This window comes from Gigantopelta aegis, chromosome 6 (assembly GCF_016097555.1).
Source record: "Gigantopelta aegis isolate Gae_Host chromosome 6, Gae_host_genome, whole genome shotgun sequence".
In the NCBI taxonomy this organism is placed as follows: Eukaryota; Metazoa; Mollusca; class Gastropoda; order Neomphalida; family Peltospiridae; genus Gigantopelta; species Gigantopelta aegis.
Genome location: NC_054704.1, coordinates 43,838,644 through 43,860,853, shown reverse-complemented (window position 1 = coordinate 43,860,853; position 22,210 = coordinate 43,838,644). Strand labels below are relative to the sequence as shown.

Genomic DNA, 22,210 nt, shown 5'->3' with positions numbered 1-22,210 from the left:
TGTGGTGTTGAAATCGGGAAATATCATTAAAAATAAACTAGAACTCAAATCAATAACCGCTACTCTTCAGACGCACATGCATTTTTAAAAATACAAAAAATGCATTTTTTTAGATATTAGAAACACCACGATGATCAAAAACTCTTCGGTTCTAAGGAAATGGATAATTTAAAGAATAAAATATAAGTAATGTTTGACTTCAGTGATCATAAACGGCTCTAATAGTGAAACAAATTATTGTTTAAAAACTAGGGTCTGTCTCTTTTAAAAGTAGGATTTAAATTCCGTACATTTGAGGTTTATCATAGATAGTAATGTAGATTAGATGCTGTGTTAACTTGTTTTGCTTTTGATGATTTTTCCATGTTTGCTGTGCACATGTGTTGCTTGGCACTCCTGTATGTTACGTTTTACTTAATGGTCAGTGCTGTTGGAGGAGAAGGAGCGCGAGAAACACCTCACTCACATTAGCGACTTCCCTCGTATCAAGCTGAAACGCACAATATCCGAGGAGAAGAACGTTTTACCAAGTCCTCAGAGTAGGTTTGGGAAGCCATTATCTTACTGCATGATGCATTGTGGGATGTCTTAAATGCCACACTTAATCTTTTTGGGGATTTGTTGAATGATACATTTGGTTGCTACTGCACCAAAGGTATGAACTATATTCCTACTGTACCTGAATTACCATATTTTATATATATATTATCTGGCACCCTTCCCTCACCCATTTAAAAAAAATCTCAACCAACCACATTTTTTAATCTCTAATTACGTGGAAATTGTTTTCAGCCCGTTCCACTATGATTCACCATATTAACAGATTAAAAAAACAAACATTGTTATGCATTCTATGTCATTTAAACATGCATTTTTACATATTTTATAAATGCCAGGTCAAAAAGACCTCCACAGTAGCAACATAAGATTTTTCTATTTATTCATTTGCATATAAACAAATTATTAATACTGATGACTGAAATAATTAATGGATTTTTTTTTACCTTCTCATTTATGAAAACTGCATAGGAATTTCAAAACCCATTACGATCATATTATTACATAACCCCCACCCCCCCAAAAAAAAACCCAACCCCAAAGAACAATTACATCCTTAAATATGGATGGTCTTGACAGGGATTCTAAGCATACACTACCGGTAATATAATTGAGAGGATAGCAAGGGAGCTAACTGTGCTTCTACCTTTCATTTATCTAATAGCTGGGGTGGGAGTTTGCTCAGTCTGAATGCTCGCTGAGGTGCTTGCATCACAGGATCGAAACACGGTGGATCCATTCAGCTGATTGGGTTTCTTCTCGTTCCAACCTGTGCATCATTACTAGACAAAGGTCTTGGTATGTGTTTTCCCATCTGTGGGGAAAGTGCATGTAAAAGATCTCTTGCTGAATTTGAAAAAATGTAGCAGGTTTCCTCAGATGACTAAAGAGTCAAAATTACCAAATGTTTGACATCCAATAGCCGATGATTAATAAATCAATGTGCTCTAGTAGTGTCGCTAAACAAAAAATAAACGTTATCTAATAGTTAGGCAAAGCAAAATTTTGGCTACTATTTTAGTAAATAAATTATCAAGATTGATCTTTCATTTCATCTGTTAACTGTTATAATACAGGTAAGGCTTGTCCTTCCATTCCTCATCTACATGTAGTTAGGTCTAGTGAAATTTAGTTTATTAAACAAAATTACTTAAAGGGACAGTCCTGAGTTCGCTGCAATTTTTAACATGTTATCGACTAACACAGACTTTTTTAACGATTGTAATTACACATCAAATATATTTTTCTGCATAAAATATTAGTGGCTGTTTATTAAACATGTTTCTGATCATTCTAATATTTGTACTAGGTTAATTTCACTTCATTTCCTAAAATATTTTTTTTGATATGTACGAAATTATTTCAAGACAAAATCCAACACATTGAATATACGAACACTGATATTCTAAACAAGAAAATATGTTTAATATTTAAGTTTAATCGTAGAAATATTTTATTAGTAGGAAACACCTTACAATGTAGCAAACTCAGGAATGTCCCTTTAAAATCATAATTGGTTTTCTACATCCCAATAACTGAACAGCCAAGTATATTTCGACTTAGAATTAGTGTATTCACGCAAATCACTCTCGTTGCACAAGTGGGTGTCACTGTTTAACTGTATAAGATGTTGACTTCCACTGAGGTTGAATTTTAACTGATCAGCAGTTTTGTGCTAAAATGTGGAACGGTGTTGTCAAGAAAGTGTGAATCTTCAAAGCGATCTTCATTGTTTGCACATTACGATCATCTTTTGTTTGCAAACCATTTTCTATGTTTGTTGTCCTACATCCCTGTTTGGACAGTGTTGTCATTCCTTCCCTGCCTCTTTCTCTTTGTTTGTTTGGCTAAAGATTTTCCAGTATTTGTTTGCAAATGGTGATCAGTTATTTTCCCCCGTCATCCATCTAGATTTTCATTTTCCCCTTCTCCTCTCCCTCACCCCATCCTTTAATTTGTTGTCCTGTTTTTGGGAAAGTGCATATAATAACGACTTTTTGGGAAAGTGCATATAATAACGACTTTTTGGTTCTATTGTTTGTCAGCAACAGATTCCTTTATTGGGGATGTTGACAAACACAATCACTATTAAAGTTTGATCAACAAATATACACACAATTGTCATTAAACAATCTTTTCTTCTTATCTTTCTGTGTCTGCATGTAAAATACCTGCATCATGTAATGTTTATAATTAGTGTTTACAGTTGATTATGTTACCAGTGTAAATATTTTTTATGCACTTAAGATTAAACGAAAATGATACTGTGTTGTATAGTGATGACAGATATTCTTAAATATTGTTTTTAAATAACAAATGCTGCTTTTGTTTGTTTGAATATTTGAACCGTTTTTAGAGGTCACGTTTTGATGTGATGAATTCCCTTTTTTTGTAATGGGTATTTGTGAGGTTATAATATTATAACTTGTAAGTTGCATTTCAGGTACTCGGTACTTAGTAAAAAAAAAAAACGTGGGTGGAGGGGGAAGGGCGTTAGGAGGGGAGGGTTGAGTGTTTTAATGAATAAAACAATTGTTGGCTCATATTGTTAAAAAAAGATACATAGGTGAGTAACTGAAATATGGGAATAGAAGATAATGGTTTTGTGTTCTGTGAGTGTGTAGATGAAATAATGCAGATGAAATAATGCAGATGTATTTTGATTTAATTTACATTGTCAAAGAATAAGCTAATGTTATGTTCTATTGTATTGTCAAATCTTAAGAAGCCACCCGTAACAAAAAGTTGCCTCTTAGGACAGATAGCTGCTTACCATATACTTTTATTTCAAAATCTTAGGTAACCGGAATTTAGTTCATGTAAGTTTTACTTAGGTAACAAATTGTTCGTTTACATGAATATATATAGTTGACATAACCGATGCTAATCCTAAAACATTAAATTTGGACCGGTTCTGTGCTGCATTGGTGGTTCAAATGTATTTTTAAAAAATAAACTGATTTTCAACTTCGACTACTGATATATATGATACACATGTACTTATAATTTTAGGACATAATTTGTTCACCACGTAACCGATTGGCGGTTCATGTGATTTTAAAGTTGCGTAACCGACACACGTACAGAACAATGGTTCTCATGAAATATTGTGCCGTTACGACATGATTTAGAAGAATGGTAAGGTGACCTGTTAATACAGTTTGTACTGTATTAGAAGAGTTGGTAGAATGGCCATGTGTTTGTCTGAGCAGGGTTTTCAATTATTTATTTTTTCAGAATTAAATACAGAAAAATCTGTATTAAACATCATATCAAAAAGTGGCTTTTTTAAAAAGTCATTTGGCTGATTAAAATGGGTCACTTTGTGCTATAGTACTTGATTTTGGAAAATAATGTGATCTTTACTACAGATGCTTAAAGGTGGACTTTATAATGATGTAAAGTTAAAACCAGAGCACAAAATGTTTGCCAACTTTGGTCAAATATCAAGCGATGACATTACCCATGTTTTCATTTTCAATAAAGGTTATTTAAGTTTAGAATTTTTTTCAAAAATCCTGCATTAAAACAACTTTTTGGCTAAAAGAAAAAATGGCCAAGAGTTAACTCTTAAATAATAACTAAGTTTGCATGTTTTTTTTCTAGAATAGTGATATAATTTGTGTGTAGCATACATACTGAAAGCATTAAATGACATGTATAAGGTGTCCTTGTTTTCGTAAAAAATTTGAAAGGTTTAGCATAGGTCTTTTGTAAGACTTATATGTGAAAGCTAAAGTAGAAATTACACTTTTTACTTGTCATGGGGAATATACAGTATACAGTAAATAAAATAGAGTTAAATCGTACAGCTTATAGGTTATAATGTTATTATAAAGTTGAACCAGAAGTGGTCTATTAAAAGACATGGCTATTTAAAACAGGGGTGATCATGTTAAAAGGTTTGACTGTATATACATGTATGTATTATTACTACATTTATACAAATATATCATCATTTATGATTGTTCTTACAGTTATTGCACAAGAGAAAACCGAGAAAGAAACGCTGACAGGGATAGAAACTTTCAACAAAGACCAACTGAGAAAAGCAGCAACCGAAGAGAAAACCGTTTTGCCTAATAAAGATGGTTAATATTTTAATTATTATTTTTTTGTGTGTTTGATTTTCACTTCATAGTCATATAATTACATTTCTGTTACATTCATTACAACGTAACGTTATCCCATTGGTCCAGCCATAGTAATGGGCATTTGTTCATTTTTCGATGAATGTAAAAATTACATTGTCGGGGAACATCATATCTGATGACGTCATTTTATATGGGGCAAGTTGTCTTACTGAGTGTTATTGTTTATGGATAAAAAATAAATCAAAATAAAGTATGATGTTTTAGTGTTATTATTAGCCTGTATGATTCTAATTTAATTATAAGTATTGTCTGTTATTTCTTTAACGTTCATCTGGGTATGAACAAAAAATATCGTTGGCAAACTTATGTGAGAACGGCTTCGCCGATTCACAGTTTGCGGATGATTTTTTTGGTTCATAAAAGAAACATAAAAGAAATAACAGACAATCCTTAAGTAAACAGCATTTTCAAATAGGGGTGGAATTTTTGGGAAAAGAAAACTTTTAATACGGGTAGGAAAGGTTAATCTTCGTTGTAATTACATGTAAGTAGACCTAATAACATGGTAATTTTTTAACTTTTGCTTCATTTACTGGAAGTATTGTTAAACAAATACTTTAATAACAGACAAATAGAAACAAAAATATTAACAGATTTATAAATGCTGATATATTTTTTAATTAATAGTTTACTAATAGTTTTAAAAAAACATAGCGTTTGTTGCCAGTATTCACCGAATGCATAACTAATGGGTTATATGTTTTGAAAAATCCACTAAAGTTGATCAAACAACATGTAAGTGCATTTTAGATATTTAGGCAAATACGATTGATAATAATTATTACATTGGACGAGGGTTTTTTTGTTTGGTTGATTCAGGTGCAAATTCCATCTGTTGATATCTGTATGCATATACATTAAACTGTCGTTATAGCGGTATTCATTATAATGGAATATTTGGGTTATGGCACACTTTTACAGGAAACAAACTTTCTTTAGTTAATAACAAAGTAACGAATTTGAAGGAAGTCACCCTAAACATACACAGGATGAAATTCCTAGCTAGTTATTTAATAAATATAATACAATATGTGCATATTCAACAAAATTAATAACGTTTTGCCAAACTAAGGGACCTAACTCTTCACGATAGTTGTAACGGAAAATTTGTTATAATGGCAAGACCTGCATAGCATCAATATGGTCATTATAAAGAGGGTTGACTGTACATTATCCATAATGCAGAGAGTGATTGGATATGCATAAATAGAATCTATTTGCACAGAGTGATTGATACGAATTATGCATTAATTGAATATATGTATGCATACCAATACGGATTACATACAAATGGAATTTGCACATTATTATTATAACCCATTTGTTGAGTACCTAATTGCTATTGATAAAACTAATTGTGCTTGGGGTGTTGTTAATTTTAATAATGTGTTTATATTTAAAGTGATTGCCCTGGAAAAGACGGAACAACAAAGGTTATCAGGAATTGAGAATTTCAACAAAGATCAACTTAAAAAAGCTGAAACTGCAGATAAGACCGTCCTGCCAAACAAAGAAGGTGTGTAAAGAACAGGTGCAGCATTTAAGGAAGGATTTGGACTAGTCAAGTCATGCTTCCCTAGAAATATATTGAAAGAAGAACATGGTTTGAGCAGTGGGGTTTTGACCCCTGAAATCCCCACCTTACCCCATACAGCACTTGATGAAGAATTATTCCAGTCAGGAAAGTGGAAATATGAAAAATTATAATTAAAACAAATTGTTTTAATTTAAATGTCTTTCATAGCATAGATATGTTCCGTTTCAGCCTAAATTAGGCTGACAAGGTACCAAAAACAGACTCCACACTAATATAATATATTTCGATTGACCAAATGTTTTCACATCAATGAAATGGCACTTACATTTCAAAATTCAGTTTAAACTGAAATGGTTTTGTTTAACTGAGAGTTATATACGGTGGCCCCCCACAAAAGACGATAACCCTACTGAATATAGAATTGTTTATAAAGTATGGGGACTGCAACTGATATTTTCCACTCATTACTAAATGGATATTTGCCACCTTCAGTGTACATTTTATTGAATATGTATTGTAAACGGTGACATGTGTAAAATCTTAAGTAAACAAATGTGACATCAAAAGCTGTGTTGCCCCCCCCCCCCCCCCAAAAAAAAAATGATATCCCTATTGAATTTGGAATTATCTAAAAAGTATGGTGACAGTAATTTGAATATTTCACACTCATTACTAAGTGGGGCGGGATGTAGCCCAGTGGTAAAGCACTCGCCTGATGCATGATCATTCTGGGATTGATCCCCATCAGTGAGCCCATTGGGCTATTTCACGTTCCAGCCAGTGCACCATGATTGGTATACCAAAACCGGCCTTGGTGGCATCGTGGTAAGCCATCGGTCTACAGGCTGGTAGGTACTGGGTTCGGATCCCAGTCGAGGCATGGGATTTTTAATCCAGATACCGACTCCAAAGCCTGAGTGAGTGCTCCGCAAGGCTCAATGGGTAGGTGTAAACCACTTGCACCGACCAGTGATCCATAACTGGTTCAACAAAGGCCATGGTTTGTGCTATCCTGTCTGTGGGAAGCACAAATAAAAGATCCCTTGCTGCTAATCGGAAGAGTAGTCCATGTAGTGGCGACAGCGGATTTCCTCTCAAAATCTGTGTGGTCCTTAAGCATATGTCTGACGCCATATAACCGTAAATAAAATGTGTTGAGTGCGTCGTTAAATAAAACATTTTCTTTCTTTCTTGGTATACCAAAGGCCTTGATATGTGCTATCCTGTCTGTGGGATGATGCATATAAAAGACCCCTTGTTACTAGTGGAAAAATATAGCGGGTTTCCTCTAAAGCTATACGTCAGAATTATCAAATATTTGACATCCAATAACCGATGATTAAAGTCAGTGTGCTCTAGTGGTTTCATTAAAAAACATTTGCCATATTCAGTGAAAATTGCAGCCCATAGGTCAAAATATCGACAGATTCAATATTGTATGTACAAAAAAATGCGATGCCAAAAGCTACATTTTATCTACTTTTGTTTACTTGAAAAGGTGGTCAGTGTGTCCACCGTCTTGCTTATAGACTACCCTCAAATGTTGTTTTTTTCCATGAGGAAATCGTTTTTCTGATTTCTTTCAACGTGATTTCTTCTCATTTCTCTCTTACATGTATTTTGTCCATTAGTTCATTCTCAATGAATACTGCGGTGCAATAAAGGTAAATCAAATTACGCTTAGGTTTTGGTGTCAGTTGTTGACTTAAAATTTTGAATCTGTTGCTATTTTAACAATATTTGACCTATGGGCCTACAATTTTCACTGAATGTAGCAAATATTAATATAATAATGAGTGTGAAATTTTAAAATTACTTTCACCATACTTAGCCAATTCCATATTCAGTAGGCTTATCGTCATTTAGGGGCCTTCCTACATATATAGAGGTTATTACCAGAGTGTTTTTCGGTATTGTCAATATCATATATTAGGAATACAAATTGTATTATGCGAGCATAATAACATTATTTTTATTCCTAATATATGATATTGATGATACCAAAACACACAAGGGTAATAATCTCTTGTATAATCTCAAGCTTAATACAACATGTTTTTGTAAACTGTACACGCAAATTTTATTCCAGTCTGCCATTACTAGATATTCAGATGACGTAAGAATATGTGGCGCAGTGTCTTTTTGAATGGAAATGACGTCAAACTCAATAACGTCATTTTGGATTTCCTTGCATCAAAATAAACTAGTGTCGGAAATAGAATAAAAATTATTTTCATCAATTATGTCTTTCATATTAAAGTAACAAGTAAATTTTTTGTAAATATCTATTTAGTGATACCCTACCTAATTTAGCATTTACTTGTTTGGGCTCTCATTGATGTACAAGGTGGTGTTTACTCTTGAAATTAAAAGAAAGATGTCAGTAAACAAGAGATTTGTGCACTTTATTGGAACAGACTATAACAAATTGTTATGGACATGTGTCAATTTCATTGCTGTTGCAATATGTGAGGGACCATCTCTGATGACTGTTTACCCCTCTATCCCTCTCCAAAACAAAATATTTGTAGACATTTCTAAGTAACTTTTGAGCAAAACTGTCAAACATTCTGAGTGCATGATCTATTATACCGGCATTAAAGGTGCTATGTATTAAAGGTGCTATCTCGAAGTTGCATGACAGCTATTGCAAATAATTTTTTTAAAATTTAAAGACTACATCTTCAACTATATGCCCATACATGTAAATGATTTTAACAAAATAATTTTATCTACTAGTAGAAAATACATTTTTATTGAAGAATCTTTGTAACAAACATATGCTCACATATAACTATGATATAGTACCTTTATGTGGTTGCAAGATTGTGTAAATTTCCAATGTACTTAGCCTATATTGAATATATATTCACTAAATATACTGATCATAATTAATAATTTATGCTGCAATTCAAAGTACTCAGTTAACTTGCAGTTTTAAATTAAAGGTTTATTTAAGGGTAAATGAAATTGATGTGTCAATCAAAATGTGTTATAGTCTGTTCCAATAAAGTGCACAAATCACCTGTTTACTGACATCTTTCTTTTAATTTCAAGAGTAAACACCACCTTATACATCAATGAGAGCCCAAACAAGTAAATGCTAAATTAGGTAGACTATCATTAAATAGATATTTACAAAATATTTATTTGTCAGTTTAATATGAAAGAAATAATTGACGAAAATCATTTTTATTTTATTTCCGACAGTACTTTAGTGCATAACGTTTTCTGTTTTCTGTTTTCTGAATGCTGGACATCTTTCAGTGTAAAATTGCTATTGAAATGTTTTTATTTGATGACTGAATGCATATGTCAATTATGGAGTGTCAATTTTAGTATGTTTGCTTAAATGTCAATAAACCTAGTGCTGCGACCTCGATTAATTTAATTTAATATTAATTAAATATCTAATTTGCAAAGTTATCAAATTCTTAAAGTATGTGATCTAAAAAACATCACATACTTTGATTGCACTGAAAATATAAGATATTATAGTACTAGTACTAGGTAAGTATGAATAATAATGAAAATTAGAAACATTTTCTAAATTCTAAATATAATATATATATATATATATATATATATATATAAACACTATTTGGAAGGTTTATAATATCAGCAAATCATACCAAATATCTGAAACCATTTTATGTCTGCTTCATTAAATAGTGTGTTTCTTTCAGATTTGGAAAAGGAGAAACAAGAGTTACACCTGCGCAAGTCGATTGAAAAAGGAGCCAATCTGAAACATGTCAGTACTGAAGAACACAACCCACTTCCTGATAAGGATGGTAAGCCTTTCTGGTCACCTCGTAGTCAGGACTACCCTTGTACTTTCCTCTTCTAAATAGAAATGTATTAAGCTTGTCTTAAATCTTGGGATAATTATGTGTCAGAGTTAGAGAGACAAGGACTAGGATGTGGAGGTTGATAGTAAAACAAAGTTGACCTGCCATATCAGAAGAATTTTTTTTTAGATGAAATTCAAAGAGAAGAAAAAAAAAGTTTAAAAAATATAATAAATTGAAAATAAATCAACCCACCCTCACCCCAACCACAATAAGTGAAAATAAAATTCAAATTTGCTAAAAGTTCATAAACTGTCAAACACTAACAAATGATTAAACATATTGTTGTAACATGAAGTTAACACCACTGAGATTATTGGCATCACCCCTCCCCCCTCCCCCCCCCCAAAGCAGGCTAATAAGAGTAAAACATTGTTTTCAATTTCATGTGGCTGTGTTTTAGTGATGTACCCAAGCTCACGTCAGAACTATGGTAATTCTAAACGGCACAGATAGGTTTTTTCTCAATGATTTATTAATAGTTGTCCTAACAGACTGACATGTTTAACTCCAAGGAGGGGGTAACTTTAATGAATTGACAATACTGTGAACTGAGAAGGTACATGTATGTACATTGCAGTTTTAATGGTTAAATACAGAGAACTGGCAGCTTCTGGATTGTTTGATAGCTGTGAATAGTTTTCCTGCGTGTGGGTAACAGACCTGTCAACCCTCCCGGATTCTGCGGGAGTCTCCCGGTGTTTGATAAAATCTCCTTTCCGCTGTGTGTGACAATTTCTCCTGTTAAATGACATTTTTGTAAGCATAAAAAAAAATTGATTCTCTTTTGTCAAAATATCATAAGGGAAGTAACTCTGCCTTTTTTTTTCTCATTCGGAAAATGTCGACTACTTCCGGATTCTGAGAATGTAACAGGCCGAATTGTCCCGACTGTTTAACCTTTGCCGAAGTGAGAATTGTGGGATAGCCTATTTATATTGTTAAAAAAGCACATGGAGTTTATAAAATGACGTGTTATTATAATGTTTGTTGTCATCGTAATGGCTACGAAGCGTGTTGCCGCTAATTCAACAGGCTGTGTATTGACATTCAGTGTTGCAATATAAAAAAAACCTATCCAATTTAGTTCTAATAACACCTCTGAATTGTAAAATGTCTTCCCACTGGATTACATAATGCAACTATGACAAATCTGAACTGCCAGACTCCCCGAGTTGACAGCGATACACACGATGCATGTTAAAATCACATGTCACAGCAAGACAATGAAAAGATCAATTAGCTGTATAAACATATTTGTGTCAGTTAATTTTGTATGTTTGTGCAGTAAAGTGTTGGTTATAAGGGTACACTTCAAGAAATTATTTTTGTACAATTAAAAAATGTTGTGTTTGACATTGACATAAAATTATTCACGGAAATGGGTATAATTCCGGTATATTTCACACGATGTCCGTAATGAGGTTTTACTTATCATTAATGAAAATACAATGTTTATTGCATCATTATAATTATTTTAAATAAGTACCACGCCACCGTCCCTCATTATAGTAAAAACTGAATATTAATTTTAAAGATTTATATAAATTTGTCTTTGGTACTTAGGTACACTAACCACAAATGATAATGTAACGCAACCTGTAAGGCTGTAAGTGTAATACCGTAAATGTACTAATTAATTAATTTTTTCTTGTTCATGTTCTTAACATTTTTGGATAAAATATTTGGGGTTTTTTAAAATATGTATTAAATCATAATAATATTTAAACTTTAAAAAAAAAAAAACATTTTTTAATTAATAATTATTATTATTATTATTATTATTTTAATGCCAAGATCTAAGGTTAACAAGTATATATGACATTATATAGTATTCATATAACTTATTGTAATAATGGTTTTTTTAAATCTTGCGATTTTGGGTTAAATTGTGTGAATTTAAAAAATCATCTGCTTTTTCAACACACACCTCCTGCTTTCTCTTGACTAAAGGTTGACAGGTCTGGTGGGTAACCTGTTTCTACACAATTGTGGATTAACTACATGCCAGTAATAATGTTAATTGTTTTCATATTATCTTTTGGATGTAATGCCTCTTTTTTGGTGGGGGTGGGGGGGGGGGTGGTGGGGGTTGTCATATATAAGTTATTGTAATAAAAATCCTCAGTTAAGCCTGTTTGATCTCATAGCAGCATGAACCGGCCACAGTGGTGTCGTGGTTAAGCCATCGAACATAAGGCTGGTAGGTACAGGGTTCGCAGCCCGGAACCGACTCCCACCCAGAGCGAGTTTTCACAACTCAATGGGTAGGTGTAAGGCCTCTACACCCTCTTCTATCTAACTAACCACTAACCAACTAACCCACTGTCCTGGACGGACAGAGTCCAGATAGCTGAGGTGTTTGCCCAGGACAGCATGCTTGAACCTTCATTGGATATAAGCATGAAAATAAGTTGAAATGAAATGAATCATAGCAGCATGGTGCTAGTGGTAAGGAAAGTGGGGGACGAGAAGAGAAGACATTAAACTATTCATGCATGCCAGCTTTGTGTGATTGAAAACATATTTTATTGCATGCACAACAAAAGGATCAATAGTCATACCCAGGGCCGTAGCTAGCAGGGTTAGTTGCCCCCCCCCCCCCCCCCCCCCCCCCAGAAAAGCATTATAGAAACTTAAAGAAAATTATCATCTTAACTGTTTACGGAGTTTTAAACTATTAACTACTTAGTTGCCTCCCCCCACCCCCAAACAAAAAATCCTAGCTACAGCCCTGATACCCCCAGCTTTGTTATCTGGGATAATTACGAATCGACTGTTTTCTGGGATAATTACTAATCGAATGTCATCTGGGATAATTACTAATGGACTGTTTTCTGGGATAATTACTAATCGACTGTCGTCTGGGATAATTACTAATCGACTATCGTCTGGGATAATTACTAACTGACTGTTGTCAAAGAAAAGGTCTCACACCTAATTATGTAAATAAACCTTTCTTTTCTTATAACTTAACACATGCTCTAGTTTTATGTATTGCAGTGTGAACATCATCACATTCTCTACTTGAGACAGAAGCACTTGCTTCGGTTCCAAATCTCATAATGTGTAACACTTGTCTTAGATATGCCCAAATATTTCCTGTCCGTGGTTTCACAGAGTGAAACTTGTTGACTCATGTTTGACCTCGGAATAAATCATCTCTGTTGGATTGGCTTCTTAACATTCATAAAAACTATTAAGGAAGAAGTAAAGCCGTATTCATAAAGATTTATTGCATCATTGAGAATATTTCATACTGGATACATTTGAAAGCCAAATAAAATAAAACCAGCATGTGTAAATATATCTTTAAGTAAATTTAAAACCACAAAGCATGCAATTCAGTGATTTTGTTTTAAACATTGCAAGTTGATATCCACAGTGACTGTAAGTGTCATTATTAATATAAGGAGGTGGGATGTAACCCAATGGTAGAGCGTTCGCTTCGATACAGTCTGTCTAGGATCGATCCTTGTCACTGGCCTATTTGGCTATTTCTCATTGTAGCTTGTGCTCCACAACTGGTGTAACAATGGTCATGGTATGTACTATCCTGCTGCATATAAAAGATCCCTTGCTGCAGTTGTTTTCTCTCATTATTCGTGTGGTCTTTAACCATGTCTGACACTATGCAATCATAATTAAAATGTGTTGAGTGTGTCGTTAAATAAAAACTTTCCCTTCTTTTCCTTCATCAACATAATGATTAGTAAAGATCAACACTTGCAAGTTAGATACGTGTACAAACATCAATTGGTTTACTGCCAGAAACCGACCTCGGTGGTGTCGTGGTTGCCATCAGACATAAGGCTGGTAGGTACTGGGTTCGCAGCCTGGTACTGGCTCCCACCCAGAGCGAGTTTTAATGACTCAGTGGGTAGATGTAAGACCACTACACCCTCTTCTCTTTCACTAATCACTAACAACCAAGTCACTGTCCTGGGCAGACAGCCCAGTTAGCTGAGGTGTGTGCCCAGGACAGCATGCTTGAACCTTAATTGGATATAAGCACGGAAATCAGTTGAAATGAAATGAAATACTGCTAGAACTATCATTTTCAAATAAAATCTTCAGTTTTTCAGATGTGGAAGGATTTTTCTGTATTCACCGATTGAATTATTTTTCAGCCATTAATGCTGAGAAGAGGGAGGAGAACTTCAAGAGTTCCATCAAAGATTTCAACAGGAGAAGTCTAAAGCATGCAGACACTCAGGAAAAAAATCCACTTCCATCCAAAGAAGGCAAGACGATTTCTTATGCATTAGTAACATAGGCGGGTGAAATATCCAACCGTTATCTCCTTATTGTTAGGGTTAGAGTTACAGTTAGTGGTATGGTTAGAGTTAGATTTAGGGTTAGTGTTTGGGGTAGTGTTTGGGTTATGGTAAAGTTCTCTCTTTATACATGTATCAATATAATGGGAGGTAACAGCCGGAAATCTTTTTCCATAGCCTTAGGAGATGGTGGGGAAAAAGTGTCTAGGAACAGAGTATTTTAGGGCAAAAACCTCATTTTGTTTACGGCAGATCCTTCTAAATGCATTGTTTTCTTTGGCAGTCATTTTTTTTAATTGCTTATTGTGGTAAATGTTAAAGCTCATGAATTTTTTTTTTTTCCTCAGGACATAAATTTGATAGCTGGTAGGTACTGGGTTCGGATCCCAGTCGAGGCATGGGATTTTTAATCCAGATACTGACTCCAAACCCTGAGTGAGTGCTCCGCAAGGCTCAATGGGTAGGTGTAAACCACTTGCACTGGCCAGTGATACATAACTGGTTCAACAAAGGCCATGGTTTGTGCTATCCTGTCTGTGGGAAGTGCAAATGTAAGATCCCTTGCTGCCTGTCGTAAAAATGTAGCCTATGTGGCGACAGCGGGTTTCCTGTAAAAAAAACCCTCATAATGACCATATGTTTGACGTCCAATAGCTGATGATAAGATAAAAAAAATTGTGTGCTCTAGTGGCGTCGTTAAATAAAACAAACTTTACTTTACTTTAAATTTGATAATAATGGAAAATTCACAAGCATTTAATTGGCTATACCTTAATAAATAGACTTGTAGCATAGCTAAAATGAATATTTTCTCGTTTTAACTATTTAAATAATAAAATATTAGTGTGTTAAGAATTCAAAATAACTGATATTGCTTTTGAATAGACAAGATATTTTTAAATTACAGCTAAGTTTTTCTTAATGAAACATAGTTAGTTTGTTACACACAACAGTCCTTGTGTTTTACTCATTCAAAATAAGAGAAGGTTTTTTTTTTTAATAAACTAAAATTGCCCTATTTGTAAATATCAGAAAGAATAACAGAAAATGTGAAATTTAGAGATAAAACGATTTTCAAAACTAGAACTTGAAAAAGTGTAGTTAACAAAAGGGCAGTAACGATGCCAGTTGTTGATTACAGAAAATATTTGAAGAGCAGATGCTGAAACCCATTTTTATCCAGACCCCCTTGAGTATTAAAAAAATATATATATTATACACATTTTGAGTAAATGGCAATGAAATGATTTAAGATGGTTTAATTGCACGTGTATTTCAGAAAAGTGGCACATTTTTCATACCTAAAAATAATTTTTTAGTCATGACATCCTGATATCTTTTTCTTTCTCTTTTTAAGATCCTTTTTTTGGTCTCATTTAACTGTTTTATTTAAGAGCTTATTTCATTCAGTTAGTCACATGTTTTGGGGTTTTTGTAAAAAAATTCTTGGTGGGGTGGTAGGATGTAGCCCAGTGGCAAAGCGCTTACTCGATGTACTGTCTGTCTGGGATCGATCCTTGTCAGTGGGACCATTGGGCTATTATTTCTCATTCCAGCCAGTGCACCACTACTGGTATATCAAAGGCTGTGGTATATACTACCCTGTCTGTGGGATGGTGCACATAAAAAAAACCTTGCTGCTAATTAAAATGAGTAATCCATGAAGTGGCGACAGCGGGTTTCCTCTCTCAAAATGTGTGTGGTCTGACACCATATAACCGTAGTAAATAAAATTTGTTGAGTGCATCGTTAAATAAAACATTTCTTTCTTTCTTTCTGTTTTTTTCTTGGATGGCGAGTAGAGTAAGATGAGTAGGGTAAGATAAGTGGTGTTCATTTTACTGCACTTGTACCATTTTCACTTTTGTTTTTGTGTGTGTGGATTTTTACTTATGTTCATCATGTTTTATTTGATTTCTGTAATTCATGATGATTTTGAAAAAACATCTTACATTTTGGGGTTTTTTGGGTTGTTTTTTTTACTCTGTTTTAACAAAAGTTTTGCTAGCTCCGTTTCAGAGGTCTTTTGACATGCACAATTTAATAAATGGCAATGCCAGTCACCTTAACAACGAATTGGCAGAATTTCTAGACCAACAAATAAAATATAGTATGAATTATGTTAATTACATGTATCATGCTGTTATTTAGAATATAGCCAAAGATTGAAGAGTTTTCAAACAAGAACTTGATAGCTATAGCCAATACAAGTGTTCCAGTATTACTCTCATATTTGATTTGATTTATTTATTTATTTATTTATTTATTTATTATATACATGCTTTATTTTAATGGTGCAACTAAAATTGCTTTTAATCTTTTTGCAGCAATTGAAGCTGAGAAGAAAGCTTGAAGATAGCAGATGTTTTGTTGATAGTATTGTGAACATTATAATACAATATAGTTTTTCATGCTTCTATCCAGTTTAGTTCAAGCATGCAGAGTGTGGCCACAAAGTCTGACATTGTTCGACGCTGACATTAAGAATGAGGCTTGGTGGCTTTTAAATGTATAAAACTACCGAATGGACAGTTAGTTTGCTGTGTGTTTATGCTACCATCTAAACTACATGTTATGTGTTAACTTTGTAACGTGTGAAAGTAAAATTATTTTATAAAAACTGTAAACAACGTGAAATTTGTTTTTATTTAATGTCAAGTTTTGATTTGTTCAATGGATATTAATTTAATTAAATTTAATCATGGTACCAAATTAACATTCACAAAATATACTGTTGTTACATTGTGGTTATGACAAAAATACAGTTGCGATAAGCTAGATTGGTGTCCTGGGATTTTTTAAACAAACATTGCAGTTGAAAACATTTTACATGAACATTTTGGTGTTGTAAAATTTCAAAGTGCCTTAGAATTGTAAATACTGACCACATTGTTGGATATGTTATAGAAATTAGATATACATACATGTACATTTCATTTGATACAAAGTCATTTGTAAACATGATTAGTTTCCATTTGTTAAATGAAAGATGTCAACAGCCACCAGTCATTTCATATATACATGTATATCCAAATATATTGTGTTTATTGAAGACAGTTTTGCAACTAGATTTTAGTAGAGGTCTAAATTACTGAATCTTACTCTGGCAACCTTTGAATATAAGAAATGATTTAAATTAATTGACAATCAACTTTTGAAAATTATTTTTCCATAGAATCTTGATAAAGCTTCAAAACTTTTGGTTGCAAGTATTAACCTATTTGTTCATTATTGGTACTCTGTCAAACCATAAAAAATTTCATATTTACTTACTAAAATCTAATTGTAAATTTTTTACAGCTTACCAACTTTCACATTTGAAAAATTATTTTAAAAACCCATTAATAGTTTTTGGAAGTTACAACAAGATCCGTTGCATTGCAGGCCCAAGGTGCTTTGAAAATTGTATTATACTAGTTTCTAAATGGTAAATATGCATATCAGCAAACCTTAGGAAATTTGTTGCAATGGCTTCACATACAGCATATTTTCTGTCCACTCTTATTTCTTGTATATATAGAACTAGTTGTATGAAAGTAGCACCGTGTAATCCAACTGACCAATTGGTTATCTCTATGCATATTAATCCATCACCACAAGTATATTTTATTATGTCCTCCCATATATTTATAAAAAAAACACCATTTTCATGCAGTTAATAAATTTGATGATCCAGATACTATTTTTGTTACTGCTTTTTAACTTGATCTACCAAGAACAGTGACTTGATAGAATATTCTATTGTGTACTTGGGAGAATATTTGATGATGCGATTATGACAAAGTGCTGATACATTAAATATTATATTTGTTGTGAAAATGTTTAAACAATGGTATACTATGTGGGATGTTAAGTACAAAATATTTTTGGAATTTTATACTTTGTGAATTTATTTACAAAGCACATCTGTAACCAGGAATACTGTTCAACACAGCACCAACTTTCAATTTCTTGAAGGTTGACGAAAAAATAAAAATTAAACTCATACAGAACAAAATAATTTGTGTTAATTGATAGTGTACAAACATAATAATTTTCTTAATATTATTACCAACCTTACTTTGTTGACAAATTTAAGTATATAAAAAAAATGTATGGCCTCACCATTCAACTCCTAGCAGATTGAAGTCTTGAAAATTGGTGTGGGTGCTCCCCTCTCCCCCCCCCTCCCCCATCTCTGCCCAGATGCTCATAATTATTTTGCTTCATCCACCCTCCTATCTACCAGTTGAGATACAAAGTGCTTTATGTAGCAAATTTGACTAAAATAATTGGGTTAAAGTAAATTTATATTGTTTCAATAATATAAACTGTGTTTGAATTAATTCCTTCCTCACATTTGTATATCATTATTTTAATCATTTTCCAAGAGTTGCATATTTCTTGCTGTTATCTAAAAATAAAAGGTACTAAGACTGCAACATTTACATGTTTGTAATTTTGTAATGAATCGTATTTGGACAAACCAGCCTATCTGTTTTTTTTACATTGTACAGTGTCTTTGATATTTCTTGGTGCTTTTTTGTATTCATGTAGTATAAATAGTGTTAATGCTTGTGTTAATATGTATGTGCTTTCATTACGAACATTTTTGCTTACAATAGTATTATATTGATAAATTCCCTAGTCTTTTTTTTAAATATTTTGTTTATATAAATTTGTTTTCATTAAGTTGAGTAATCATTACCAAAATACCATAGACCATCAAACAACTATACACATGAATATTGTTGTTGGGGGTTCAAATAAGCACTGTTTATATTAAATACATGTCGGTTGTTCATGATATATTTTTTAAAATTAAAAACCTCATTGATTTTCATTCAGTCTTCAGTATACTGCTATAACAAAATGACTGGTAGCTAAATATGTCTAAGAGAAACATTCAAGTAATATATTTACTGTTTGCAAGTTAAAAATAGTATAATATTACTAAGATTAATTATGAACAAAATATGCAATCTCTTATTCCGAATACATATTGTATAAAAAGTATGACAGACATCAAAGTGTTTCTTTTGCCTTAATTGCTCAAGAATAGATACTGACAATTTAATCAGTTTTATATAAAACAATTATTTGTTTTAATTTTTGCTAAATGATTTACTATTTACATTATTATTATTTTGAAGAAGAATCATTTTGCAAAATAATCTCTAAATGTCATAAAAAGTTTTTGGCTGATAACGGGTAAATCATGGAACAAAACGTAAGATTTCAACTTTAATGGTAATGTTTCAAGTTTTATCACTATTGAATCATATCATACTAGGAGTCTTGGCCCTACTAACTGCATATCTTGTGACGAAAACTGCAGAATGAACTCTTAGTCCCTTGATCTTGCAGTTGAAATTCCCTTAAATCTGCCGCAGGACTAATGCTCATATACTGGTAAATATTTGTGTGTTTTAATCCATCATAGTATATGTACATTAATAATAACATCATATGTGTTGTGGGCATTAATACTTACAAACACTGATATTAATGTGTGGAAACAATCGTACTTCTAATACTAACTCATTTATACTTTTCAAAAGTAACATTAATATATATATTTATTTTTTGGCTGTTACATTAACAACACCGACTATTTAAAAATGCCAGTCATTAGTATAAAATTTCAAAAAGTATTCCCATACATGCACATGATGCCTATATTGCTTTAGTTCACTTAAAATTATCTGTTTTCAACATAATTCAGGATTTGATGGATCAAAATTATTGGGAAGCAATAGTCTTACAATAACTACAAAACAAACTAATTTGTTGTAAGATAGATGTATATTATACTACTTTCTGATGTTAACTACATTGTTTGTTTTTGTTTTGACATACTTTCCTTAATTTGAAATGTTAATACATAAATGCAATAATAATAATAATAAAAAGGAAAACAATTGTTATTACATTGTTTTTAAAAAAAAATCAGTTTCTTTCTTTCCTTTTTTTTTTTTTTTTTTTTTTTTACATGCTGGCATGTTTGAAGATTTATGAATAAAATTGTCCATGTTTGGGGGTTTTTGGTGACACAAATGCTATTAGAAAAATTCAACAGATTTTAATACCAGGTTAATGCAGATGGTTGGTAGAAAATCATTTATAAAAACTAAAAAATGCTTCTCCCATATATGCATTATTATTGAACTATAAATAAACCATTCCAATGCAGGTTGGTGTTTGTTTTCATTCACTTGCTTGTTCCAGTGCAACTTGCAGGCCACGAATTTGGCAAATAAGAGGGCAAGGCTATTTGGCCTTGACTGGTGGAGATATGTTGAGGGCATTATGGCCAAAAGGCATTAATATACACAATTATATAACAAATGTATCACAATTTTTCAGCACTCATTCAAAATAAGTGAACAGTTTCATGTTTTTGTAAAAAAAACTACTTTCAGGAGTGGTGTAACAGTATGATGACTAATTGCTAACATTCAAAACCCAGTGATACAGTGTTCGCCAAAATGCAAATGTGGGTCGTCTGGGATCAGTCCCTGTTGGTGGGCCCATTGGGCTATTTCTCATTCCAGCCAGTGTGCTACGGCTGGCATATCAAAGGTCATGGTATGTGCTATCCTGTTTGTGGGATTGTGAATATAACCGATCCATTGCTACTAATGGAAAAAACATTGAGGCTTTCCTCTTTAAAGACTAGATGTCATAATATCCAATTGCCGATGATTGATTAATCGATGTGTTCTAGTGGTGGTGTTAAACAAAACAGCCTTAAACTTAACTCTGTTAACATATCCACTCAACACTTGTAGAAAATATCGGAACAGAACTGCACAGTAGTTAGCCATCGTCATTAGCTAGCCTATTGAATCCATACACCGATATTTTACATTTAACGCCACCGCAGACCTTAGCCCGAGTACTCTGTAAGAGAGCTAGACGGACATTTGGACATAAATACGCTCACATTACAGTCGGAGACCAACCTATGTATATTTTTGGCAATTCCTGACTACCAAACGGTAGGCAAAGATTCCCGCTCTAATACCACAACAATCCTATGTTTGACGTCAAATACCTTTACATCGATCATTTTCGAGTTAACTGATACAAAAAAATCCACATATTAATCACTAATACACATACTACAGAAAGAAACCCGACAGCACCCACATTCAGCTACGCTTCGTGACAGTCCGTCGCAACAATTACAAAGCTCGGCGATCTATTTCGAGACGTAGATCACGTGATCGCCTTGTGCAGCAGTGTAACAGGGGCCGTCTCATACCAAGCGATGTTACAACATGGATTACTTTCTTTTTGCGTTTCTGCGATGGAATGTGCATGCTGTAAAGAAGGTTTCGAGGATAAAAGTGGACGGCTGCGTAGAACAGAAATTTGTACACGGCATTAGCCAAATCTTCCATGTTGTAACGTCGCTTGGTATGAGGCGGACAAGAAATGCGGTAGTCTTAGAATGTTTCTTTGTAGAGGTAATACCTGAACATGCCGAAATATTTGGTAGCCCGGCGGACTACTGGGGTTAGACGACTGGTAGTCCGAGTGAGAAATCGGTAGCCAAAATACCCCGGGTTACCACTAGATCGAGCCCTGTAAAACCAAGTAAAGTGCCTGACATCATGTTTCTGTTTACAGATATTCTGTGATGTTTTACTTCAGGTTCGGTTTCTGTGGTTACATCATTGGGTACTGATATATTGCATTGCCAGACCACTGGCGTAGAAGCGGGGGGCAAGGGGGCAAGTGCCCCCCCCCCCCCCACTTTTTAACAGCAGCGATGTCATATTATATATATATGTGTGTGTGTGTGTGTGTGTGTGTGTGTCCACCCCCTTTTTTGGCACGTTCCTACAT

The 22,210-nt window shown here is 33.3% G+C and overlaps 1 protein-coding gene across 4 annotated transcripts in view; it reads left to right on the top strand.

Annotated features, from left to right (window-relative positions):
• Positions 1–20,548, top strand: part of LOC121375103 (thymosin beta-like) — a 77,026-nt gene extending 56,478 nt beyond the window's left edge. For 2 of the 4 annotated variants that reach the window (XM_041502343.1, XM_041502344.1), the window contains exons 4-9: positions 426–539; positions 4,536–4,649; positions 6,115–6,228; positions 9,936–10,043; positions 14,231–14,344; positions 16,705–20,548. In XM_041502343.1, the coding sequence (XP_041358277.1) occupies positions 426–539; positions 4,536–4,649; positions 6,115–6,228; positions 9,936–10,043; positions 14,231–14,344; positions 16,705–16,730 (590 nt within the window). In that variant the 3' untranslated portion in view covers positions 16,731–20,548. The remainder of the gene's footprint in view (positions 1–425; positions 540–4,535; positions 4,650–6,114; positions 6,229–9,935; positions 10,044–14,230; positions 14,345–16,704) is intronic. The other 2 variants (XM_041502346.1, XM_041502345.1) reach the window with 1 other exon arrangement.
• The last annotated feature ends 1,662 nt before the right edge of the window (positions 20,549–22,210 follow it).